At 35.1% G+C, this 26,456-nt stretch overlaps 4 protein-coding genes across 7 annotated transcripts; 2 read left to right on the forward strand and 2 right to left on the reverse strand.

The window, feature by feature from the left end:
- LOC140804061 (fatty-acid-binding protein 1) lies at nucleotides 1–2,337 on the forward strand. Its single transcript, XM_073159940.1, has 4 exons — nucleotides 1–428; nucleotides 692–935; nucleotides 1,543–1,634; nucleotides 1,989–2,337. Exons 1-4 carry the CDS (start codon nucleotides 32–34, stop codon nucleotides 2,126–2,128), a joined length of 873 nt encoding a protein of 290 aa, XP_073016041.1. The 5' UTR covers nucleotides 1–31; the 3' UTR covers nucleotides 2,129–2,337.
- Nucleotides 2,338–2,831: 494 nt separating this feature from the next.
- Nucleotides 2,832–7,991, reverse strand: LOC140804062 (protein TIME FOR COFFEE-like). Of its 4 annotated transcripts, none has more exons than XM_073159943.1 (12): nucleotides 7,616–7,991; nucleotides 7,125–7,505; nucleotides 6,863–7,026; nucleotides 6,569–6,764; nucleotides 6,196–6,466; nucleotides 6,021–6,084; nucleotides 5,479–5,626; nucleotides 5,314–5,380; nucleotides 5,162–5,228; nucleotides 4,750–5,082; nucleotides 3,575–4,658; nucleotides 3,234–3,483 (listed from the first exon to the last, which is right to left on the reverse strand). In XM_073159943.1, exons 1-12 carry the CDS (start codon nucleotides 7,710–7,712, stop codon nucleotides 3,464–3,466), a joined length of 2,892 nt encoding a protein of 963 aa, XP_073016044.1. In that variant the 5' UTR covers nucleotides 7,713–7,991; the 3' UTR covers nucleotides 3,234–3,463. The 4 variants fall into 4 exon arrangements, with proteins under 4 accessions (XP_073016043.1, XP_073016042.1, XP_073016044.1 ...); XM_073159944.1 differs by having other exon boundaries at nucleotides 3,261–3,494; XM_073159942.1 differs by having other exon boundaries at nucleotides 2,832–4,658; nucleotides 7,143–7,505.
- A 2,880-nt stretch (nucleotides 7,992–10,871) lies between these two features.
- On the reverse strand, nucleotides 10,872–14,104 carry LOC140804065 (ribosome-recycling factor, chloroplastic). Its single transcript, XM_073159946.1, has 11 exons — nucleotides 13,920–14,104; nucleotides 13,723–13,846; nucleotides 13,523–13,592; nucleotides 13,320–13,415; nucleotides 12,499–12,596; nucleotides 11,998–12,109; nucleotides 11,750–11,791; nucleotides 11,617–11,673; nucleotides 11,498–11,548; nucleotides 11,236–11,292; nucleotides 10,872–11,120 (listed from the first exon to the last, which is right to left on the reverse strand). Exons 1-11 carry the CDS (start codon nucleotides 14,089–14,091, stop codon nucleotides 11,103–11,105), a joined length of 897 nt encoding a protein of 298 aa, XP_073016047.1. The 5' UTR covers nucleotides 14,092–14,104; the 3' UTR covers nucleotides 10,872–11,102.
- Nucleotides 14,105–21,170: 7,066 nt separating this feature from the next.
- LOC140804066 (probable inactive patatin-like protein 9) lies at nucleotides 21,171–22,932 on the forward strand. Its single transcript, XM_073159947.1, has 2 exons — nucleotides 21,171–22,483; nucleotides 22,556–22,932. Exons 1-2 carry the CDS (start codon nucleotides 21,554–21,556, stop codon nucleotides 22,751–22,753), a joined length of 1,128 nt encoding a protein of 375 aa, XP_073016048.1. The 5' UTR covers nucleotides 21,171–21,553; the 3' UTR covers nucleotides 22,754–22,932.
- The last annotated feature ends 3,524 nt before the right edge of the window (nucleotides 22,933–26,456 follow it).

Below are 26,456 nucleotides of genomic sequence, written 5' to 3' on the forward strand. Positions count from 1 at the left end.
CTGTCACAACTGCTCGGATCACGCCAAAACAATGGTTTCTTTTCGCTTCCCATTCTCGTTTCCTCAGCCCCCAAAGCCACCCATCTCCGCCGCCGCTAATGCTTCTTCACGTAAATTCTACTCTTACGCCGCCGTTGCCGCGTTATCATTCTCCGCCGCTGGCGCTGGCATTGCTATCTCACAGAATACCAACAGCCCATTTCTTCAAAACGCACTTAATTTATTGGCGTCTAATTTCACACACAACGGAAGCATGCTAAATCCCTTGTGGGGTTCTCTTTCTCTTTCTCTGAATTCGTCTCCGATCACTGAATCGAGGACTGGAATGTCGTTTCCGGCGGTTCTGTGGGATTCCCAGTGCCTCCTCGGAGTTGGGTTGCGGAAAAAAGCAGTTTTGGGGTTGAAGAATATCGATGTCTATGCTTTTGGTATTGGATTCTGATCTTCACTCTCTTTATTATATTTTTTCCCTTAGTTTCTTTCTTCTTTTTTTTTTACAACAAATTGTGAAAATATTTCTGATATTTGATGGATTTATGTGTGCAAATAATCTAATGACGAAAATGTTGCAAATCCAAAGCTAGGCCAGTTGTCTGCATCGTTAAACTAAAAGTTCTTGAGTTGATAAAGTCTAGATTTTGACTTTGTCAAATTTGGTTATTTGGCATTTTCCTTGGCTTTGGATTGATAGGTGTATATGCTGATCATGATGATGTGAAAAAGTTCCTTAGTGAGAAACATGGAGATTTTTTAGTTCCCAAATTGAACGAGGAGTTGACGGAGGATCTCATGGAGAGTGGTGTCAGCATGACGGTGAGGCTTCAAATAGTTTACGGAAGACTGAGTATTCGTTCTGTGAGGAGTGCTTTCGAAGAGTCTGTCGGTAGCAGGTTACAGAAGTTTGGGGGATTGGATAACAAAGAATTGCTTCAAAGGTATCACTTTGGTTTTCACCCATTTGGTATCGTCTTCATTAGCATGATAGAGAGTCGAATCCTTAGACCACAAGGAATGCTTGTTTCTTATGCTTGGAAAATTCTGCATTTGAGTTTTTTTCTCAGTGCTCTTTCTTTACTCCTTTCATGTGTTATATTAGCCAAAACCTTCTCGACTACTGTCACCACTAGTCACCACGACCATGAACCTCGAAAACTAGTCATCTTGGCCGTCAGCATAAGGCCTCTTAAACTTTTTGGTAAATCCACAGTTTCTTGTAAACTTGACATCCGATCTTAACTTGGGACAAAGTAGCACTCTTTTCAAAGAAGCTGTCATATTTCTTTTTCATTTTGCCTCCATAACCTATATACAGTATCTGCTAGGTGAACGACGACCATCGATGAGGTTTTTCCATAATTCGTTGCGTTCTAGCATCCTATTTCGGGATCATTCTTTCTACTTCATATTGTCCATGTCATGCTTCGTTATTGTTTGCTTTTGAGGTGCCGATGGGCTGGTACGAAAGTGATTCTATGGGTACATCACTACATATGGCGACATTTTTAAAATGACTTGTAATGAACAAGGACATTTTGTTGACAGATTCACGTCTCAGTTCAAAGATGATATCAAAATACCACGGGGATCCATAATTGATCTCTCGAGGGAGCAGGGTCATGTGCTTCGCACAACAAGTAAGATCTTTGTCAAATTTATTTTCTGGCAGTCTTGGGCCAGGGTATTATTATTGGCCTCTTTTATTATTTCTTCCTTTTTTTTCCGCAATGTAATCACTTAAGAAAGCGATGTTTACATACTCTTTAAGAGATGGGATAGGACTTCACTAAGGATTGAGGAATGGGTAGCTGAGATTAGTGTCATTCATTTGTGGGGGGACTGGCATTTTCAAACCACTACTTCTTGAACAATTGGGCATTTGTGACTTTTTTCTGAATCATAGTGTGGGTGAATAAGTTATGTAGAGCAATAGTAAGAACTCACAATCTCACATGAAGGTTTCGATTTATTTTTCTTTTACATTTGGGTAGTTGATGGAAAAGACGTGGGAAGCATAGAGAGCGAACTCTTGTGTCGTTCGGTCCTCGATCTTTACATTGGCAAGGAATCCTTTGATAAAATAGCCAGAGAAGACGTTGCGCGGAACTTGGCTTCTCTGCTTGGGAAATAAAATATAATCTTCTTGATATACCATCGAAACGTTATATATTTGGAGCTTTGGGAGCCTTTTTTGGAGCTGAGTTTCTGATGACCTATCTGTTGACCTTTCCATGTGATGTATACATCAACATTATATTTAACATAAATTATAATTTTATGGTATGTGAATTTTTGTGTAACTGCAATTATACTCTAAACTAATCCTTTTCATTTTGCGTTTGCATTTTCTTATGATTTTTTTTATCATTACAATTACAATAGTTGATGGGTACAATGAGAAAAAAAATTGATATTATCTTTCGAGAGCAAAATTTGTTAAGATCAGTGTACTTGTTATTTGATCTGGCTCTATTTTTTTTCCAAATAGAGAGACTTGTTTTAGATAGTGATATTATAAAAATTATGTGAACTAAAATATAACATAACATGCTGAATTAATTCGACAATCTTTATTTAAATTAAATATTAAACAATACAATAGATAAGATATATATTTCAACTGGCATTGACTCTTCTTGAAAATGTTTCGCGACCACCCTTGAGCCAGACGCAAAAAGAGGGAATATGATGTAATGGTGCTTAAATTCAGGAGGAAAAATGGGAAAACTCCAAATAAAAATCATAAAATCAACACCCGCATTCATTGTAAACCTTTCTTCTTCGAGGACAGAAAAACAAATGAAATGGTCCCCCCACCTATCAGAAGAAAATAATGAAAGAATCGGATGGATGACATGATACGAACAATCACTTCCTTGTACAGACCATAAAAAGAAGGGGTGAAACTGAAACCAATAGAGGATTAAATAATATTAATTTCAAAATTTCAACCCTAACAAATTCAAAAACTTTGAATATAACTTGATGTAATGTGGTCCTACAATACCTACATCCTACTATACCAAACTTCCCAGCAAACTATTTTCAAAGTGCTGCTCACTCGTTAACTACTTATCTTTAGTCCGGTTCAGGCATTCGTCAACGACAAAAGTTCTTGCAGTACTTGAGCTCTGAGAGTTGGCCAGGGCATAGGTTTAAGATTGATGGCACGTTCCATCGACAAGCTGGAGAAGACTTCTGGCTGGGTCCATTAGGAGAAGCATCTATCTGTTGGGATGGTAATGTTGAGATTGCTGAGTCAGCATTGACGACGTTGGATGCCATTCTTTCACCACCACTTGTTTTTCTTGAGATAGAGGGTCAGATGTCGACCCAACTGGAAGCACTGGCTGCTTGTTGGTGACAATTTGCTGCCCTTGAGGTGATGCAGCTGAGACCGAATGACTCCCAAAAGAACTTTTTGGTTGGGAGATATTCATGTCACTTAAGTGTGCAGTTTGAGACATCACTTCAGGCGCTGCGGATCTAGGCAAGTTCTGCCAATTGTGAGAATACGATGAGTTATCGATTTGAACAGAAACTTTTGAGAAAAAAGGGTTTCGGATTGGGAAACTACCAGGAAGGAAAGATCCAGGCAGCACATCACCGGCTGAGGCGTTTATTTTAGCTGTTTCTGTCTGTTGCATTTGCTGCATATAATGCTTCTGGAGTTGAATCTGCTGATGCTGATGCTGCTGCTGATGAAGGATGGGTAATACACCAGATGTCTGAGAAAGCAAGGACGGAGGAAACGGCTGTTGGTTTCCACTTGCAACGGACGGAAAAAAATTAACACTTCCAGCTAATCCATCAACTATGGAAGTTCCCATCATGGAGACAGGTGATACATCGTTACTGGAACATTTACGACCATGGGTTTCTGACTTTCCCAAGGTACGTTTTAATCCATCGTCAACCTTTGTAGAACCAATTACACTTTTTCCCTCAGATGTCTGAAAATTCTTCTGTTTTGCCATCTGGTAACCATTCCAAGCCATGTCCTGAAGCACTGGGAAGATAGCAGAGTTTTGTGCCATGGATGAGAAGTTAAGAGGCGGACAAGATGGAGCATTTAAACCAAATGATGCCAGAAATGGTTGCGGGATGAGTTCGTCTCTATTTTCAGTACTCCTTTGACGTGCATCCGTATACAATGCACTACCTTTCCTTCCAATTTCTGGGTCGGACTTGTTGGACGGATGTGATGGTGGGAATTGCAGCTTCTCTGTCTCTGTTGAAAGTGCAGCAGCTAGACTACGATAATTATTGTCAACGATTTTTGTACTTGAGAGCTTCTGACTTTGAGAAACATCGAACATTGTAGAAGAGTATAGAGAGGAGTTGAACAAAGGGAAAGGAGGAGACTGCACTCCTTTAAGCTTAGGCATAGCCATGTTTGTTGAAATAGGAAATTGACGGCCATTGTTTTGCAGCACTGCCATACATGGAGCAACTTCAGTAGAAGCCAAGTTCGGAATACCGAGGTTCATAACAGCTTCTTCTCCAGGCAAGGACAAATTTACAGAAGGTCCCCTAGCTGAATTAGAACCCAGAGACATGTTGCCACTTGCAGAAGCAGATTGGGCCGGTCCAGATGATTTAGCTGGTGCCATCACCGTTGTTTGATGGTGCCCAAGTGGGAAGATAAAGGCAGGATTATGCTACAAATCAAGAGGAAAATTACATAAAACTCAAAAAATAAGAGCTGTAATTGTGATTTGAAGATTTAAAGGCAAAGACTGCAGAAATAACCAGAAAATTATTAACTGTGGTATGGAGTGAAGCCAGTTGAAGCATTGGCTCTTTATTTTTTGTCGAATTCAACGCCAAGGGAACTTCAGAGCCTTTATCTTTTCCATTTCCCATAGTAATAACACCCAAATTCTGCTTTCTCTGACAATCACCAACGGCAGGGCTTCCATTCATAAACCTTTGCGTTGGTGGCATGGTTCCACATAAAGTAGCGACACCAGCAGGCCCAGACAACAACGAGTTTGTGATAAGTTGCTGATGTTGTTGAATGCTGCGGGCAATGTATCGATGAGTTGCACTTCTCTTTGGCTGTGAGAATGTGAATTTTGGGGGCTGCAAAATTCCCGTGTTTTTGGCAAGTTAACAAATAATGGAAACAATAACATAAATATAATCCCCATGTATAGAGTACCTGCATTGCAATAGGAAATCTGGCCCTGTCAACCACGGGCAAAACTGCTTGCTGAGATTGCATATATCTGCATGCAGAACAACTGGCTGAGCATCAAGCAGCATTGATTAAAAAAACAAATTAACAAAACCTCTCATAGATATGCAACATACCCTGGATGAGGTAGAACACTAGGCCATCCACCGAGAGAAATTTGGAAAGGTAACAATGAAGTTTGCGCTGCGAAAAGAATGTCCCATTTAGCCGAAAATAAATCTCCGAATGGCAAATGACCAAGTCGATTGACGGATAAGCAAATTCTTATTCAGAAGCCTCACATTGATTTTTCTGCTCCTGATGACCCCGCAGCTGCTGTTTCCCACCGTCTCTGACACTTGATTTATCATGATAGTGCTCTTCCAAATCAAGCTTCGGCAAGCGATTGACGGCCTCTCCGCGATCATCCTTTGAAATTGTTGCACTCTTCTGTATCAGAGTAAGCGGAATAGTCTCGGCCAAATTAAAAAAAACAATAAACTATAATATTTTTTAAAAAAATCATAATTATAATAATAAATATAATATAATGATAATACAATATAAATATACAAATACAAATAAATAAATAAATAAAATCCTTGTTTAGGAAAAAAAACCAGAAATAAAATTGGATCAATCGCATGAAAGATCTACACATTTTCTGAACATCGTGAGCCATATATTTAGGAAAGAGTGCCATATCACCCAAAATATCTTTTTCCGGAGATGACGTTACAGGTGGAGGAACCTGTCCAAAATACATTTATCTCCAGTTTTTTCTCCTTCGTAAGTTCAGTATTCATAATTGGAGAAAAGAATTTTGGACTCAGCGTACACTCACCATTAAATCAATCTCTAACTTGGCTTCCTTCTTGGCCTCCTCAACCACAATCGCGGTATCGTCCCTGCCAATCCAACCATAAATATAATCAGAATTGTTGAGAAGATGAATGTCGTATAATGATAAAAGATACAAACAAAAGTAAGAAACAGAGAAGCAAACTGAGGATGCTCACGCTCTTGTCACTTTCGGATTCTGTACTTCATAAGCATCTACTTTAACACATGATGGCGATTCGCTTTCTTTTGGAGACAACACTTTTTCTGTGTTCAAAAACCCATCACCACACTGTGGAGCTGAGTCATTTGGAAATTTCTCTTTCTCAATTCCTTCGTCTTTGTTCATTTCCGCCATTGAATCATCCATGGCTGTTTCAGGATCCACTTTTATTGATTTCCCGTACTGAAGTAAAAATGTTTTATCCTCTTTTCCACCCTTTGTCAACCCTGCAATCCACCCCAAATCCACAAATTATGAAGTAAATTTTGGAGAACCAAACTTTGAAAACTTTCGATAAAACACGCAAGGGAAAAAGAACGACGACTGACCTTCATCAGCAGCGTTTACGCTATCGTTATCGATTGTTTTTTCATTTTTGGAAGACTGTGACAGGGATTGAGATTGTCTCATCAGATCGAACAGAGCTTCCACGACCTCGATCTCTACGTCATCTTGAATCTCTGAAGACGGCCTGGGATTGGATGTACTCTTTAAAACACGTGGTGCTCTTGGGTCTACAGATTTCTGCAAAACCAGATACAGGACAGGAAATCCAAGTCAAGCAACCTCATTAATATGCACTAAATAGATTTACAACACAAAAAACCATGTAAAAGAGTAACCATCTTCTTTCTCTTAGAAGCACCGGAAGCCGAAAGCGATGCACCGCCGGCACAAATGTTACTCGCCGTCGCTGGAGATGATGGAAATGTCCGGTGACCCAATTCCCCCACTAATATTTTTCCGCTGCTTGAATTACGGTGGTCATGCAACCTCTTCATTGAAGCTGTAAAGTTTAACAAAAACAATCAAAATTAATCAACAGAAACGGATTAAGATTAAAAAAATGTTTAAAGCCGAAAAACTGCCAAAGACAAAAAATACTTATGTTTGACATCATACTTGAGCGAGCTCTTCGAGGAATGGGAACACCGATCGTCTCATCCACGGAGGCTCTGAGCACGGGGGAGGACCGAAGAGTACGGAGGTTTCGTCGATTATTCGTTAGAGACGAAGACTGCAGTGACGAGTGATCCAATCCATTAAGTAAATGAATTCCCTCATCTTCCTCTTCTTCAAGATACTCCTCATCCGTCGCGTCAGTACTCTCGTTCTCCCTATAACCTTCACCACCATTCTTCTGCTGCATCGCGTACCTCTCAATCCTTCGTCTCTTCGGAAACTCCGGATCTCGATCCTTCTTCTGCGATCGCTCTCTATCTCTTAATCTCACTGCTTCATGCAATTCCATCTCCGTATCCTCTTCTGAGAGGAAAAAAAGAAGCGGAAAACATCATATAAATAACAGAAATCTCAAAAATCACTTAACAAAACAACAATCGAAAAACAGAGATTCTAAACGAATTTTTCCCAACCATTTGAATCTTTCAGAGAGGTGACTCTCTGTCGCCTCCTCGACAAACGGTTGACGGCGGAAATAGTCCCAATACTCAAATCTCTGCTCCTCTCCATTATACAGCCAATTTCCTCCCAACAATCACGTAATTCGCTCGATTCCCAGCCATCTCGCCAGCAGAAATGAAAGCAAAACAGAAAGAAACCGATACACCGAAATCTGCAGAAAACACACTCGGAGATTCGGAAACGAAAGAGAGAATTCGTCGAATATCTCCTCTTCGCGCGATCCTCTTTCCTCTCTCTCCTTGCTTTTCGTGCTCTTTCTATTCTTCACTTTTCGCACTCTCTCACTCTCAAGTCTTATCTATCCTGTTTTCTTTGTTGTCATATTTAACTCTCACGCGAAACCTACTGCATAAAGCAAGATGAACCGCACCGATCACTCTATCTCCCTCTACACCTCATCTCCACCCTTGAATCTAATCTTCATCTGACGGTCATATTCATCTCGTGCCTACGTGGCGGTTTCTGCCACGTGGTCATTTATTTACTATTAAATATGAGAGACGATATATTATTTTTACAGTCCTGTACTTAATTATTATATATGTTTCTCTTGTCTTTTACATTTAATAATAGTATATTAATAATATTTATATTGAAGTTTGAGTATATCTGCTCTCACGAATTTTTATTTATTAGATGAATCAATCTTATCGATATTCAGAATAAAAAATAATACACTTAACATAAAAAATAATAATTTTTCATGGATGACTCAAATAATATATCTGTCTCAATAAATAAGATCCGTGAAATTGTCTTACACAAATTTTTACCCTGGAGTTTTTAACTTATGCAGAGAAGATTCAAAGCCCTTCAACTCCAATTCATTTTAGAAGTAGTAAATTATTTAATGTAATATGATTATTACATTACTTGCATTAAATTTTAGGTTTTTTTTTTTTTGAAAACGAAATTTTAGGTTATTTTATAAAGTTATTATTACTGTCGTATCTAATAATAATTTGTAAAAACTTACATTATTTAAGCAAATTACAGTCGCTATCGTTGAGAAAAGGTAAATTAGCACGAATGCTACAATACCAAAATAACCAGTATTTTTTGTTTCCAAGAAAAAAGTACATAGTCTTTTTGAATCCTGACTATATTTTTTTGTTATGAAACATAAATTCTACGAAAATGAAAGTAAATGGGATAAATATATTTTTTTATAATTAAGATAATAATTACTATTCACAAGGATATTATTTTCATGAAATTTTTGTTAATGATCTCATAATATTCATCACACAAAAGTACATTATAATAATATTTTGAATTATATATTATATATATTGAGCTTACGAATATACATTAAGATTTAAGAGTATACATTGCCTTTATTAATATTTTTATTAAAAATTGTAAAGACTGATTTACCCGATAAAAGATATAAAAAAATATTCAAGATTGACTCGATAAAATGGATGCCCTACACATTTAATATGTGTATTATACACAATCTTTTAATAATTACAATTACAATATGTATTTTTTTTATTAAAAATAACCAAAATTTGGAATAAAATATTTTATGTAGTGGGAGAAGTAAAATTATTAGCTAATATATAATGCATAAACTTTAATTATTTAACCTTGTCAAAATATATAATTCAATATAATGAAAAGGTTAATTCAGAATAGGAGAGATGATAATTTTTTTGAGTACAATCAAATTTATACATCAATTCTTATAACTCAATAAATTAAATATAAAAATTATATTTATTAAAATCTCATAATAAATACAATACAAAATATCACAAAATAATAATAAAAATTTAAAATATAATTGTTATAAATATAAATATGGTTGTATGATATTTTTATTTGTTTTTAGAATAGTTCCCTCACGCGTTAGTTGGAGCTGATCAGATTTGCGGTTGATGAGATGCTAGCATAAGGGTAGTACCCTCACCACATCTAAGGGTTTAATTTTGATTTGGACATGTGGGGTCTACATAAATTTATGGACCCCACATATCCAAATCAATTTTGGGCCCTTGGATCTAGCATTAGGGTACTACCCTTATGCTAGCATGAAATAATCTCAGATTTGCATGACAAAAAACACTAACTTGAAACACGTGTCATATCCTGATTGGAGACTTTAAAAAGCCCCGAAATAAAAACTTTCACCGCAAGTGGAAACGAATGTGGGTTTTTCTATCGGTTTGTACCTACCGCAGTTTCGGTTGTACTAGAGAGATATCAATTTGGGCCCCACATCTTTCGAAGAAATATTCCGACATGGCAGTCTCTCTTTTTAATACCTGAGTGGTGGGTGGGTGCCACAAGGAGCCCCCGTGGCGCCCAACTGAATGCATCATGATGCGAGATCACAGCCGTCCAAATTTCCGGGTCGGACGGTGGAGCTTATTCCAGGGTAATCGGATGAGGTGGCGACACTGGTGGAGCCAGAGTCGGTACGATATTTCACCCCTCGTCCCATTTGTTTTTGACGTCATCTCTCGATTATTTATTTTTCTGAATTTTGAAAATATAAGATAAATTCAGGCTCTGTGAAGTTTGACTTTTATTTGACAGCAATGTAAGTAAAACCATGTAATAAATTGTTACATTTATTCGACAACAATTACTCATATAAATTCATTTGAATGTAATTTTAAAACATTCATTGAGATTTCATTACTATCTTAAGAATAAAATCTTATAATTTGGAAAATCTTTAGATTAGTGATGCTTATAGATTATTGAACTCTGGGATGAGACGTGACTGTCAAATTTTCAAATAGTAATTCAATGGAGATCTAAATATTTGTCGTATTTTAGGTATGGTTTGTTGGGAAGTAGTTGAAGGGTGTTAATGAAGAGAAGATTATTTAGGTTTTTTTTTTCTTTGTACGTTTTTTAATAATTATATATATATATATATATATATATATATATATACACACCCACACACACATAAATTAGATCGTTTCCTTTCATTTTGTTTATGTTTTTTATAATCAAGAAAACCACCCTAAGAAGTCATGTTTTTTGTTTCCTGTTATTTGTAATTTGCCGCAAAAAGTCGAGTTTGTGATGAACCTTTGGATGAATTATTGATAAATATGTTTTGTTGATTTTCTTGAGAGTTTGACATATACTCCAATCGAGTCCGCCGACGTAATAAAATCGTTTGTGTCTGAACACATCATTCGTGTCATATTATGAGTTGAAATTGAATATCGTTCGTATCGACCCTTAGCTAAAAGAAGGCTCCACATGATAATTAATCAGTTCACATGATAAAAAAACCAAAGATAGAGGCCGAATACAGATTACAGACAATACCACTAAATCTCCCTTCAAACATGACAATAACATTCTTGCCTAAGGTGTACAAATATATGCAATGGCTCAATGATTCACGCGGGATTCATTCGTATGATCGAGAACAAGGAAAAAACCGAAAACGTAGATGTCAACACTTTCTTATACTGTCAGCAACTCCTGAAAGACATAAGGGACGCAAAGGGTGAAGTTCAAGTTCTAAGTGTTTCGGCTATATAAGTTGTTCAAAAAAAGAAATGAAGCTTCAATGAGTCTGTAATGTGAGATGGAGTACCTTCTCCTTTTGTTTGTAGATTGAATCAATTTTCTTCATGTATTCGTCTGTCACTTTCTGCATATCAAGAATCCGATTTTTAATAGGAACAATTGGATTTTTTGATTGTATAGAGAAAAAGATGGTCGTAAATCTTATTGATTTGCAGTGATGTTAAATTATAAACCATATAATAATTCCTAGTTCAAGGTAATGAACACGAAATGGGTAGGAATTTCATATGTCGCTTAACTAGTTAATGGAAATCAGCTAATCCAGGTACCTGCAAATCACCGGACAGGTCCTTTACATTGTCCTCTGAGAGTTTTTTATCCTGCAAGATTTTCGGTAAGAATGAATATAACCATGACATGGTAATTAAATGAGGCAACTTATTCAGACCTTCTCGAGTTTTTCGTAGGATTTGATGGCATCTCTTCTTATATTCCTAATAGCAACCTACAAGCATAAATAGCAACTTAGATGCAATATATAACGTGTTTTGTACAAGATGCACATAGATGTGGACAGTAACCTTTCCTTCTTCAGCTTGTTTGGCCACAACTTTCAACAATTCCTGGAATAATAGATCAAGGAAAATCGATGTTTAAAATTTTGCAGAATCATTAACAGAAAAGGCAAATCAACTCATAATTTATCAGAAAAACTATGTAACTATTCAATTCTACATATGGCAAATTCAAAAATGCCTTGGGGTAAATGTAAAAGCATTTTCTTTAACTAGGTCATAGAAACTATATATTAAGCAAAAGTTCACGATACCTTTCTCCTCTCAGCCGTCAGCTGAGGTAGTGTCAATCTTATAACTTCTCCATCGTTATTTGGAGTCAAACCAAGACCAGAGTTGACAATTGCCTTCTCTATTTCCTTCAAACTGTAAATGATCTGAATCAAAATTATTGGATCCGATAAAGATAGCATGTAACTAACCATTCAAAACGTGATAACATGCTAATCACTTTCATCTCACTGTTTCATAATGCAACAACTTACGAGTCTGCAATATCCAAGAACATTCAATCATAGCTCTATTACACCTCCTAAATGACAATGCTTATCAGTGACCCTTATTCACCTATGTCATCTATTTGATGAAGAAAGCAGAGGGGATTGGAGAGTTGAAACAAATCATGTACCGATTTCAAAGCTACTTAGCTTATCCGCATAGCTTGTCCAGTATTATTTTGGTAAAAACTAAATAAGATGAATGAAGAAGTGTGCAAAACTTTTGCAATTTAGACTAAATACAGCACCAAGATGTACCTGGATTTGTCATATGGCTGCACCATAAGAGAACTTGCATCCGGTGTACTGATCTGAGCAATACTCTTAAGGGAGACGGGCGTTCCATAATACTCGACCTACAAAGGTGAAGGGTCATAAAACAAATGACATTCAGTCAAGAAATTCAGTTTTCTATTGTAAGATAGGTTGCACACGTGTCAAAGGTACGAAATTGCAAAAACTAGATAAACGTATTTTCAAGGAAACAGATACAATGCCTGAAGAAATAGGAGGAAAAAGTGGCACGATGGCATTGGGAGCAGCATAACTAAGATGATTAGGATAATCCAAATCTTCACGAAAGGATCATATTAATGGAAAAATAACCTTGCTATGAGGTCAGTAAAGTCTATTAATACAACTTGTCTCATTTTTTCCACCAAGTGTCCTTTAATGCATAGGGGCGGAAAAAAAGTCAACAAATGTTTGTAACCCTTGGAAAATTTCGGTTATATATGCTTCAAGTCTATGACTTATCTTATTTCCAATACTTACTAATTTTTCAGCAGAGAAAATTTGGAGAAAACATCATTAACAAGAAGGAGTCATAAACTTCGTAAAACAACCACTGATAAACATAAAGGATCGCGGATCTGATACAGACAAGTAGCATAAGATTATGCTCCTGCTATGGTAAAATAAGACATTGAAAAAAAAAAGAACTCGGTTCATACTATATAAAGCACTGAAAGACAACCTCCCAAACTCCATATTTCTGCATATACAGCATCAACGAATAAGATACAAGAACACATATCAGATATGCTGAGCAAATCATCTCTCGAGGAAAAAAAATGTACCTCCACTTTATCTAGTATTGCTGGGTTGGCTCTACCCGTTCTTATGGAATTGAAGCTGAACCTCACATTTTCAATAGTTTTTTCCATTCTCTCTTTCTGAAAACCGGAGCACAAAATTTAACTCATAGATTTTTACAATAATTACCATGTTCGAAGGAAACATCCAAAACTATTAATGATACAGCTTAATGCCATTTTCTTACAACATCCTTCTCAATCATAGATTTCTCCGCCTCTATTTCTTCAATGGTCGCACACTTCAACACCACACATCTACAAATCATCAAACCCAGAACGGATTCAAAAAATAAATAACTTAACAACAAGCATTCTCATTTGGTGATACCATCCAACAGAATAATACGCAGCTTTTAAAAAAAAATAATAATTCGACCCAACTTGCCTCTTGTTCCGTGACTGTTTAACAACCAAAGGCTTCCCAGAAAACCCTCTTGCCCCCACCTGAAAATTTACGTAGCTAGAAGATGCACTCCAAGAACCCACGCTCCCAAATTTTGGATACGAATCTGCAGTGAAGGCTAAAGAATGAAACACATGCAGAGACCGGAAATAGAACAAGAACTGAGATTTCTCACTGACCTGGGATAGAAGAGTAGCAGATGGAGCGTATGTGAGATGCAGGCGATAATGCCATCGGCACAGTGGTGAAAGAGCCCGTTCGACAAAATGCCGAAGTGAAGTAAAGCTGATGTACAAAATTTTTGTGTCTGGATAAGAAGAGCGATATTTCTCTCAGAGGCACGTTCACCATGTAAAAATTCTACCGGGGGCCACATAATGGGTATAAGGCCCGTATAAAATTGGGCTCAAGGCCTACATCAATAAACTCAGAAAATGGGCCAATCCTCCTCTTTGACCCAAAGTGAAACCCATATTTAATAATATTATAATCTTCATATCATTAATTTATTTATTTTTAAAAGTAATAATATTTCACATTTATTTATTTAAATGTATTACTTTGAAATAGTATCCAACAAAGATATATTTATATTCAATTAAAGTATTAATTTACATTAAAATATAAAAATAAAAAAGTTATTATTTCACTAAATAATTTTTTTTTTTTTGAAAAACTTAAATCTACACTGACACACAATAATTTCAAAATATAAATGCATTTACAAATTTTGTGTAATTCATTAGATTAAATATTTGTACACTAATGTTTCACAACATTTTAAAATCAATAGTGTAATTAAACCTTTTGTAAACATACTTACAAAAAAATTAATCAAAGCAGGAAAAAAATAAATTTTCTTAAATTAGTTTGAATAAGTCTTGTGTAAGACGATATTGCATATTTATATTCATTAAACGTGTCGACTCGGTCCATATCTAGAGTTAAAAATAATAATTTTAATATAAAACAATAATTTATCATGAATCGTGTTTTATAGAAGCTTCATCTCACAAATTGACTCGTGATACAGTTTCATAAGATTTTTTGTTAATTAGTTTTAATATTTTCTTATATTTAATAAAAGAAAAAATAAATGTCATTGTATGTTTATATCAATATTTTAAAAAATTCATTTGAGGACATATTAGATATTTTAGAGTAAATAAAGAAATATAAAGTGTATTTTTTAAATTAAAAAAATGGAGTGTGAATAACAATCCCTTAACGTTTGAAATTATCGTATTCATTTCTTTCGATTTCGGTTATGGTTTTGATTTTTGTATTAATTTATATATTTATTTTTCCATACTCTCTACGCCCCGTTTGGTTTGATGGATTAGCAGGGATAGACTAATTTATCCAGCCCAATCCAGCGTTTGGTTCATTTTTAAATAAACCTACCTTATCCCTCCTAGGTATGATTAAGTTATATTAGGTAGGTTAAAATAATACCTCCTCACCCCCTAGGATTATTTATCCCACTCTTAATACCTCCTATTTTTTCAATTTTACCCTTCTCCTAAATTCAAACTCACCACCACTTCCCGCAACCACCGCCGCCTCCACGACCGTCGCCGGCCGACCACCGACGGACCGCCGCCCGCGGCCGACCACCGACCGACAGGCGATGAACTGCCGACCGCCGGTCGAATACCTGACGACAGCCAATTAGCGACGGTTTGTAAAAAAACCGTCGCTAATAGCGACGGTTTTTCGTAATCCGTCGGTAATTTTTCGGCAATCGTTTCCGGCCATATCACCCGCCGACCTTTTCCGGCATACCATTTCCGCCCGGCCGCCGCCACCACTATCGCCGTCGCGAAGAGGAAGGGCAATTTCGTCTTTTCATCAATAAATTCAAAATTATCCTACACTTAAAAATCTTACCAAACATAATATTATTTTACACCATATATTACAATCCTACCACAATCATTTTCTTTATCATTTACGTACTAATCATTAGTTTATCCTATCCTTCCAACCAAACGCAGCCCTAAAGTATTAGATAAACTATAATTTTTATATAATATTATACTTTTAGTTTTTTTATTTAATAAAGTTATCGTGAATTTTTTGGTTCATTTATTGTTCATGAATCGATATTATTATTATTGAATTAGAACTTTAACATAAACTTTTTAAATATTCAGAAAATAATTAAAAAATTTAATAAATATTTTCATCTAGTAAATGATATTTTTATTTTTAAAAAAAAAATTGATAGGTAGATAATATTATGATTTTTTATATATTTTTCTATTTTGTTTATTAATAACAATTTCACTCAATTGAATACAATGATAAATAATTATTCAATTTGACGACTTGATTCATTGGATCAATAATTTTGAGTAATTATTTAAATACTCATATTTACTCAGTTTAATATTTCGTTCATGGCATGACGGAGATACCAGTGGTGAGAAAATGAGTAGACCATAACAGCAAAAAAAAATTCTTCATCTAAAAAATCCTCGAAATAAAATGGTGTCATAAAACGGAAATTTATACAACAGACTTGCTCGGACCAATCTGGTTCGTTCGATCTTACTTGTGGTTAAATCTGGACTCTTAATCTACACATAGGGACACTGTCCCACACGTAGGGTATATTCCGACTAATCTTGAATCCAATCCAAATAATAAATACACATTCAAAGAGTCAAATATATGGCCAGGTTTCGAATGGCTATCAACCCTATTCACGCAGTATATGTGAGTGAGTACGTTCTTGCTCTGGCTTTTTTTTCACCAAACAAAGCAACCCACCCCCCCTGCAATTTCCGTTATATAAAGCCCCTCTTTTCAGGATCTTCTTCTTCCTGCGGTTCAACTGCTTCTACTTACCTCGCCAGCTGTAAACCCCCGCAAATTAATCCTTCGTCTCTCTCAAAATTCAGTCATGGGAATGGAGAAAAATGAACTGTTCCTCTTGTCTTTCATGGCTTTTTTGGGATTCATCATGGGTGCTACTGTGTACGAAGTCGGTGACTCTGGGGGATGGACTGTTACCGGAAACGTGGATTACGTCAGATGGGCTTCTTCGAAGACGTTTCGAGTTAATGATACTCTTCGTAAGTTCATTTCTCTAGCTGATTAAATTCATGATTCGTTGATTTCTTGAAAAACTTGAATTCTTTGGGATGGGTACTGGCCGGTTCTACAGTTTCTCACCAACCTCCATCTTGACTTTTCGCATATACCCGTATTATTGAAACAAAAACAACTTGGGATTCGTCATCACATGCATGTTCTCTTTCTTCTTATGTAAATACCATATATATAGTATGCGTTCTTCTCAATCCGCCATAGTTCTATACATATATATATATATATATATATATATATATATATATATATATATATATATATATATATATATATATATATATATATATATATATATACCGGTGGGTTTGAATTGTAACAGGAAGTTTAAATCTATATACACAAACACACTTTGTGATACGATTGTAAAAACATGAATTTGTGCGTAGTTTTCAAATTCGACCCGCAGTATCACAATGTGCTGCAAGTGAGCCGCTCGGACTTCCATTCGTGCGACGCTACTGCTCCGATGGCCACCTACTCCACCGGAAATGACTCGTTCTTCATACGGAGCCCCGGCCACTACTTCTTCTTCTGTGGATTTCTGGGCCACTGCCAGGCGGGTCAGAAAGTCGATATTCGGGTACCCAAGCCTCTTGGGCCCATTGGAGCTCCAATTGGAAGCCCAATCCTGCCTCCTCAGGCCTCGCCCAATGGTCCGATGGAAGAAAGCCCATCCAGCGGGGAATCTATCATATGTTTCCAAAAAATTTGGCTATTACTGGTTTTTCTCACGTGGGATTTGTTTTAATTGTGGGATTATGCTTCATATCAGGAGTCTTTGGTAAGTGAATGTTTTGGACAAAAGTAAAGTTGTTAGAGTGGTTTATTGGAGGATGGTTTGCTTTTATGACGTAATTTTGTTCGTCGACGTACATAATTCTAACTCGAATCTCATTGAAGTAAAAATATCCACCAAAGTTTGTTTCTTGTGCTTCAAAAGCCATGGAAATGCGCGTGATGAAATTTAAGAGAAAAATTAGGTGAAGAACAGCGCAAAATTTTAGAAATGGGATGATTGATCTTTAACCATGTTTTGCAACTCAATAAGGGGCTATGCCTATGTGTTATGCCCACTGTTTAATTTGGTTTACTTGTTTTGTTCGAATCCTAACTTTTACACTAAATAACAAATATAAAAATAAAAGAAATTATATTTGAGAACAACATAGGATGAAACTTTTTCTTGACTTATCGAGAATATAATATGGAAGCATTTCGAGGATAGAATTGTGGTCGTGAACATTTATTTAAAGAGGTTTTCAATCAAGTTAGTTCATTATAAGCATAGAAGAAAATTAACTAGACGAATTCTGTATGACACTAAAATGGAAGAGAGGAGAGATGACAAGAAGACTACCCAACCAACCTTACTAAAAGACATAATCATTAGAGGTATCGAAAACAACTTCGCCAAGCGGGTTTAGGATCTATTTTTGAGTTCGCAGCATAACATCGGATGGAAAAACGACCTAACATGATAGGGAAGAGCTCGTCAATATAGCTAGAATGGCCTGCTTAACTTTCGACGATTTTCAATTCGAAAGCATCTGGATTTGTTTCCGAGGAATGCAGGCAAGCCATTCTTGGCTACTTAAACTAAAACTCTCGTCTTCATGTAAGGTTTATCTTCCTTGGTAACATTAGGGTGTGAGGATTAATCTTTCCCATTTGAGTAGTATTTATAGCCAAATTAAGAGCACAAATATTGACCCTACCTTAGCCAAAATACCTCATCCATAACTTATCCATGATACGATTGCAACCCGTGTAGGAATATATATATTCTTTTGAACTCGAAGGGAACCTTGTGTTCATTTCTTTCAAATCAAAATTTTATATCTTCTTTTCCATATATAAGATTGCAAACCCCGTGTACGAATATACATGAGTTGTAACGTTTTTTTTTTAAAAAAAAACATTAGTTGTTTTCTGAATCTTGGTTTAAAGACACTTGCTTTGTGGACATGGAATGTCAACTATTAATCTTAAGGAACAAAGAACAACTTGAAACTGACATTAGAGAAGGAGGCTAAAGGCAAAAAATTCTCGATTATTATTTTTCACAAAAATTCTTACGATTTAACTGTGTGAAAAGGATGTCAGAGACGACCTGACTCATGAAAATCTTACTTTTATGACAAATATTATTACTTTTCATGGTATGTACTGGGTCAACCCGTCTCATCAATATATATAATGCTTGATTGACACTATTAGACTAATTGCTTTGGTACGGTCTATCACACAAGAAATATGTTCAAGTCTCTCGAGATTCAAATGGAAAAATTTTGTTCATCAGGAAAAAAAATAATGGGAATTTTTGCCTTCCGCCTCCTTCTCTCATGTCGGTTTCAAGTCGTGCTTTGTTCCTAGAGATATAATAGTTGACATTCCATCTCCACAATATCAGATTACATGAATCACGATCTTCGAATCTAAATTGGATTTCCTTTCTTATTTCACACACACACACACACACAATATATATCACAAGTGGCACTGAACAAAAATTTACAAAAGATATATATACATCTATATATTCCTACATGATGCATAAGTTATTGATGAGTTAGGAATATATTTTTGGCTAAGGTAGGGTCAGTATTGGGCTCTTAATTTGGCTATAAATAGTTACCAAATTGAGAAGAGATATATAATATTCAACAAGGAAGAGAAACCTTACATGAAAGATGAGAGTTTTAGTTAAGTAGCCAAGAATGACTTGCCTGCATATGCCTCACACACAAATTTTTTTGAGATGGTTTTCCAGTTTAAATTCGTTGAAAGAAGAGTAGGCAGTCATTCGGGCTATATTTACGAGCTCTTGTCTATCATGCTAGGTCTTTTTCTTCCATTAGATCATGCTCCCATCAACACTCGATGGATTGAAGGAGATCCCTTATCATAATTTAAGAGGTTTGCCCTTTATTCTATCTCAACATATTTTGTGCATATTTTCTTTTAATTTGGTTCTAGCTAATATCATATTTAGAATGGCACATATATGTACAAAATATGTGTGTCGAGTTTTTCTTTTTGTTTTTGTTTTTGTTTTTTAAATATTACAAAGACCAAGTTAATGATATCTCTTGTAAAAATTAAGAATGTTATTTTTAGAAGTAAATATCTATTTTTGAGTAAATAAAAAATATCGATAGAATTGTTTGAGATAGACATAAATAGGTAAGAAAATAATTAACACTGCATCTAATACAATTAAAGTGGCATAATATATATAAATTATAATTATATTAGAGATACTTAAAACTACTATGAAATATATTTAGCTAGTTATGCCGGGCGAAACGTCATAATTTAGAAATCAATATGAAGATATAAATTAATTTGGGAAGTACAAAAAAATTAAATTATTAAAATATTTAATTTTTATAAGTAAAATAAGGTAAATGTGACTTATAAATAAGAAAAAATTTGTGAAATCTGGTAAAATATGATCGGTAAAGAAAGTACTCAGCAAACTGAAATAGGTTCTGCAATACGAGGTATTATCTAAAAATAAACCATGTTATTTATTAAAACAATAATTTTAGTACATTTCGGATTTTTGCAAAAAAAGAAAAATTAAAAAAACTTCGAAACATTTCTCAATGGGGCCGTGGTTGCCGGGCCTCACAGTTTTGTAAACCCGTTATTTGGTTTGCTAGTTATATTATTTGATTTCTTTTAGGGAAAAGACTATAATCTGAAAATTAGAAAATAGGGAACTCAAATATGACGGGGTATACAAATAATATAAAATTTAGAAAGGGAATACATATCTGATAAAATATGTGTATTTCAATCAAAAATATGGTTTGAGTTTGTACGTTCTCGAGAATAAATTTAAAAAAATTTATTAATTAACACAAAAACTCATAGTTGAATAAGTCGATCAATTTTATTAAACGAATCTCCGCTTGAATGATCAACTTCAAGTGGAGGGGATTCGGCATTCATCAGCTATCTCCAGGATATATCAATATCTATATTTTACTATAAAATTAAATTACATCACGTTTTTTTTATTTTAATTATAATTTGACTATATATTCAAAAATCAGTTAATACTATAAGAGCAATAAATTTACACATAAGCACTAAAAAAATCAGTCAAAACGCGTGTAATTAATTGAATAAAAACAAAAGAAAATGCAAAAATATAAAGGCAAAAATCAAGTACAACGCACCACACCTTAGTACTATGTTACTCCCACCCTTCTTAATAAATACTAAACAAAAGAAAATCCATTAAATATTTTTATTACTTAATAAATAAATATTTATTTTTTCTCTTACTATATATATAATACACTGCACTTAATTGTTGCTCATCCTATTTCCACATCGCATCACTCTTCAGTCTTCGATATCTTGAAGTTACACGCTCGGTGTATGTGTATTTATATATATATATATGGCGAGAGAAATACTAATCACTGATTCTTGCGCCATTAAAGTTCTTCAGTAGTAAAGCGTGATCTTTCGCTTTTTCACGGATTTTTTCTCCATAAATCCTCCCTAGCTCTAGCTGTACCTACTACTCGCTCGGTAATCTACTGTTCTTTATCGTGCTATAAGCTTCGAAAAGTTCGTCAACTTATCCGCATTGTTGTCAAATTGTAAACTGCTGCGATTTCCTTTTTTAGCTGTGATTTTGGATTTCTGTGAATTTGTCGGTGTTGCTGTATATTGATCGATGGAGTTGAGCAAGGTGACGTTGGAGATTTTTTCTAAGCTTGAGCAGAAGTGGTTGTACCACTGTGAAGGGAAGAAGACGAGGGTTTTGAGTATTGACGGCGGCGGAACCACCGCCATTGTCTCCTGTGCTGCGTTGGTCCATCTGGAGGACCAGATCCGAGCGAAAACTGGCGATTCCAATGCGGCAATAGCTGATTTTTTTGATATGGTGGCTGGTACTGGGATCGGTGCTCTCGTTGCCGCATTGCTAGTTGCCGACGATGGCGCTGGCCGTCCGCTTTTCTCTGCCAGTGACGCCGCTAAATTTGTGGAGGAGAATGAGGCGGAGCTGTTCAGAGCCGTTGGCGGTGGCATTTTTCGCCGGCGGACGAGGTTTTCTGGGAAGAGCATGGATAAGGCGCTGAAGGAGGCATTCAGAAGAGATGATGGAAAGATTTTGACTTTGAAAGACACATGCAAACCGTTGATTGTACCATGTTTCGATCTCAACAGTGCGGCGCCGTTCGTTTTCTCTCGTGCCGACGCCACGAATTCTCCGAGTTTCGACTTCGAGCTTTGGAAAGTCATTCGCGCCACCTCCGCCACTCCCTCGTTTTTCAAGCCCTTCAAGCTCTCCTCCATCGACGGGAAGACCTCATGCCTAGCCGTGGACGGCGGGCTCGTGATGAACAACCCCACCGCCGCCGCGGTAACTCACGTTTTACACAACAAGAGAGATTTCCCATCAGTGACAGGCGTCGACGATCTCTTGGTCCTTTCCATCGGCAACGGCCTATTGACCAACCCCGCCAAAATGAAGCTCACCCGCGGTGGCGATTGTTCCTTCGGCGCAGTCATCGGCATTGCCCTCGACGGCGTCTCCGAAACCATCGATCAAATCCTCGGCAACGCCTTCTGCTGGAATCCCAATGATTACGTCAGAATCCAGGTACTTCATGAATCGTAACGAAATATTCTCCATCGAATAGTGCTGACTAAAACGGGTATTTTCTTATGACAGGCCAACGGCGACGGGGAGGCGGTGTTGTCGGATAGAGGGGTGGAGGCTCTGCCTTTCGGTGGGAAACGGATGCTGACGGAGACAAACGGACAGAGGATCGGCGGGTTGGTGCGTCGCCTAGTGGTATCGGGGAAGAGTAGCCTGCCGCCGAGCCCGTGCAAGGAGACGGCCGTTAGTCCACTGGTTAACGGCCGTTAGCGCCGTTACTTGTTTTTGCTGTGTTGTTTTTTTTTTGTTTGAGTCAGAGGGTTTACTGTAGTTAACTCTGTCCTTACTTTCCACTTTAACTAGTAGTTGACATTTTCATGTTGAATCAAATATATTTGTATTGTTAATTAATTACCCTGATTTATTTCTTTTTATATGTGTGCATTATTGTCCTTAGACTAGATACGCTTCAAAATCATTATTTTCTACTTACATAAATCCATCCCACATGCTCCATCTCTTCACTATATTGTGCATTTGGGACAATATATATATATATATAAACACACACACACTGTAATAATACAGATATATGTGATAAAATTTATTTAAGGATGTTGAGGCCTTGGACTTGAATAATTAATAACTCTATTAAATTTCAAATTTATGACAGAAACGTTTGTTTTTTTTCCTAACTTTTCGTGACATAGATCTAACAATTTATTGCTAAATTCTTGCGTATAAATTCTGTCATGTCACATTTTAATTGAGCAGTGGGTACATTTCATTGAACTTCAGGCAAACTTATTTTCAAATTAATTCCAGTTTTTGTTGTTCACTCTAGCTAATATGCTATATATCGGGAAACCCAATTATTATAACGTGAAAAATATTGTTTAGGTAAAAATTTGTGTGAGACGGTCTCACATGTCATATTTTGTGATACGGCAAAAACTTGTGTAAGACGATATCACTGGTGGTATTTGTGAGACGGATATCTTATTTGGGTCATCCATGAAAAAATATTATTTTTTATGCTAAGAGTATTACTTTTTATTGTAAATATCGGTAGAGTTGACCCACCTCACATATTAGGATCCGTGATACGGTCTCACATGAGACCCATTCTTGTAAGACGGATATCTTATTTGGGACATTAATGAAAAAATATTACTTTTTATGCTAAGAGTATTACTTTTTATTGTAAATATCGGCAAAATTGACCCGTCTTACAGATAAAAATTTGTGAGACCATCTAAGACCTAATAAAATATTTATATTTTGACTAAGAGTCAAAATAAAATTTAGGTCCGTATATATCATAAATCCATATGTGCATATATATAATTTGATATATAAATCTAAAAGAGATTTTTGCTCAAACAAAATAAATGCACTGGACCAAAAATAAATGTGAGAAATTAATGCCCAACCGAACAGTCCCAAAAAAATGTGTACTTCATTATTTTGCACGAACTAAGAAACGGAATCATATCTTAAAAGAAAATATCATGTACGTGCCCACAACCCTCTTTAACAAATTTGTTAGTAAAATCCACAGGAAATAAAAATCTCAAGATAAATTTTCTTCTTTTTTACTACTCTTCTCAGCAAATTTTCAGACAACCATTGCTCTTTCTTTGAAAGACACATTTAATAGCTTCTCTCAATACATTTAAAAAATAATCATAATGATATAGTCCAATTTTACATCGAGGGTTAATTTAATTGATTTTTAGTTCACGCCTAAGTTATATTTGGTTATAACAATCTAATTTATTTTTTTCACATTATAAATTAGATCGGATACTTTGATTTGATCCTTGTACACATATGTGGACTATGGATCACGTGAGACGGTCTCACGAGTCTTTATCTGTGAGATGAGACAATCTTACCGATATTCACAATAAAAAGTAATACTCTAAGCATAAAAAGTAATATTCTTATCATAAAAGTAATATTATTAGCATAAAAAGTAATAATTTTTCATGGATGACCTCAATAATATATTCGTCTTACAAAATATGACATGTGAGATCGTCTTATATAAGTTTTTGCCATATTATTTTTTAGGTAATGATATTTTTTTATATATCTAAAATATTTTATCATTTCAAATTTAGATTGTAAATCCTTACTCTATGGATAATGAATATTTTTTTTACTCTACATGGAAATTGCTGTTAGTCACGAGGTAGAGAGTGTAGGGGTAAGTACAGGCTGTTGCATGATGTGTTGTACCTTTAATAAAAATAAAATAAAAATCGACAGGACCACTGATTGTCCCTATCATTAAATATAGAGACCCATAGGTTGTTGATTAGTGTCCTTACACTATGATTTTTTTTAGTACAGTTATTAACAAATAATTTGGCAGAATATTTAATATATGTTTTAACATATGAATAATGACATTTTTTAAAAATAGATACGAAATAATTGCTATAAATCTAAATCTTTCCATGGTCTACTACTTTAAACTAGTTCCAATGTCTACCAACCTATTCGAACTTGATCGATGACTCAGACGAAGCTATGTGAATAAAACTAATATTTTCTTCCTTCAATTTTAATATAAGATTTGAAACAGAGAACTTGTGGTGAATTTGACAAAAGTAAATTATCAGTAAATTTAATTAAATGTTACTTATATCAACACTAATTTAATTTGAAAGGACAAAATCACATTCGAAATTAATATTTACACGTGTGTAATTTTATTGTTATGACAGGTCAAACTCAAACCAGTTGACATATTATTACAATTAAAAGCTTCTGAAATTTTGAAATCACCTGAACCCGAGCAGATTGTGACTTTTCCTATTCCGATATATATTAATAATAATTAAATAAATATATTAATTCAAGTATTGTTCGTTTCTGCTTGTCTTATAATAATAATAACAAAATTATAATAATAAAAAATTGTTTTTCCCTGCATTGGATGTCCTCTTATCGAAGACCATCATACTTTTATAACTTTTTATATTTTATATTTATATTAAGAGTGAGAGCTCTAAAAGTGCTCACAGTGATGATATAATAAAAGATAATTTCTTCTCAAAAAAAAATAAAATAAATAAAAGATAATTTTTTTAAAAATTCAAGATTCAACCATAGCTAAACTCCAATTGCTTCCAAGTTAACAATTTCTTTTCTTAACGTGCTAGCTTGATTAAGACCTAAGTATATTTTTTAAAAGTAATATGTTCCATTCCTACCATACAAAGCATTAAATCGAGGTACCTTTTTACATTGATAATTTGAATAAAATACTAATTAAATTATTTTGCGTAAGATTTTTGCGAATTGTTATTAATATAGACCACCAGAAATTAAAAGAATAACTGCCGTAAAATTAAAGTAAAGCATGTCGTCTCAATTAATGTTTGATCGAGTCTCTTGTGAGACAGTCTCATAAATGTTTATCTGTGAGACGAGTCGACCCTACTGATATTCACAATAAAAAGTAATACTCTTACTACGAAAAATAATTTTTTTTCATAAATGATCCAAATAAGATATCAATCTCACAAAATATGATCCGTGAGACTATCTCACACAACTTTTTACCTTAATGTTTTTATTATATGCCATTTCTCCATCTTTTCTATTACCTATTTTCAATATAATAAAACACATATCAGTGAAACAATATGATTGTGAAGATTCGAAAGTAGGTAAGAATTTCCACTTTAATTTATTGGGACTTAATCCATTAACAGAGGTCGTAAAATTGAATTAACCCTCCAATGCTCATTCTGAGGGGAAATAATGTCGATTTTCGGGCATGCGGTCTAAAGATAAGAAATAAATAAATTTAATATTTTCTAAGGAAATATATTTTATTGAAATGAGAAATTAGATAAATTTAATATTTTGTTATGTATATATATATATATATATATATATATAAAAGTAACGTGCAAGTTTCAATTTAGACTTTAGTGATATGATACAATGTACGCGG

The sequence above is a fragment of the Primulina eburnea genome, chromosome 10 (assembly GCF_022965805.1).
Source record: "Primulina eburnea isolate SZY01 chromosome 10, ASM2296580v1, whole genome shotgun sequence".
NCBI lineage: Eukaryota > Viridiplantae > Streptophyta > Magnoliopsida > Lamiales > Gesneriaceae > Primulina > Primulina eburnea.

What these genes read in the sequence shown, in the direction of transcription:
- LOC140804061 (XM_073159940.1), top strand. Translation starts at nt 32, where the DNA reads ATGGTTTCTTTTCGCTTCCCATTCTCGTTTCCTCAGCCCCCAAAGCCA. An exon ending in TATCGATGTCTATGCTTTTG is followed by an intron (nt 429 to 691) that starts GTATTGGATTCT and finishes TTGGATTGATAG; the next exon opens with GTGTATATGCTGATCATGAT. An exon ending in TCATGTGCTTCGCACAACAA is followed by an intron (nt 1,635 to 1,988) that starts GTAAGATCTTTG and finishes ACATTTGGGTAG; the next exon opens with TTGATGGAAAAGACGTGGGA.
- LOC140804062 (XM_073159941.1), bottom strand. Translation starts at nt 7,712, where the DNA reads ATGGAGAGGAGCAGAGATTTGAGTATTGGGACTATTTCCGCCGTCAAC. An exon ending in AAGTATGATGTCAAACATAA is followed by an intron (nt 7,027 to 7,124) that starts GTATTTTTTGTC and finishes TAAACTTTACAG; the next exon opens with CTTCAATGAAGAGGTTGCAT. An exon ending in AGTTAGAGATTGATTTAATG is followed by an intron (nt 5,627 to 6,020) that starts GTGAGTGTACGC and finishes ACTCTGATACAG; the next exon opens with AAGAGTGCAACAATTTCAAA.
- LOC140804065 (XM_073159946.1), bottom strand. Translation starts at nt 14,091, where the DNA reads ATGGTGAACGTGCCTCTGAGAGAAATATCGCTCTTCTTATCCAGACAC. An exon ending in CTGCTACTCTTCTATCCCAG is followed by an intron (nt 13,847 to 13,919) that starts GTCAGTGAGAAA and finishes CCTTCACTGCAG; the next exon opens with ATTCGTATCCAAAATTTGGG. An exon ending in AAACAGTCACGGAACAAGAG is followed by an intron (nt 13,593 to 13,722) that starts GCAAGTTGGGTC and finishes GATGATTTGTAG; the next exon opens with ATGTGTGGTGTTGAAGTGTG.
- LOC140804066 (XM_073159947.1), top strand. Translation starts at nt 21,554, where the DNA reads ATGGAGTTGAGCAAGGTGACGTTGGAGATTTTTTCTAAGCTTGAGCAG. An exon ending in ATGATTACGTCAGAATCCAG is followed by an intron (nt 22,484 to 22,555) that starts GTACTTCATGAA and finishes TTCTTATGACAG; the next exon opens with GCCAACGGCGACGGGGAGGC.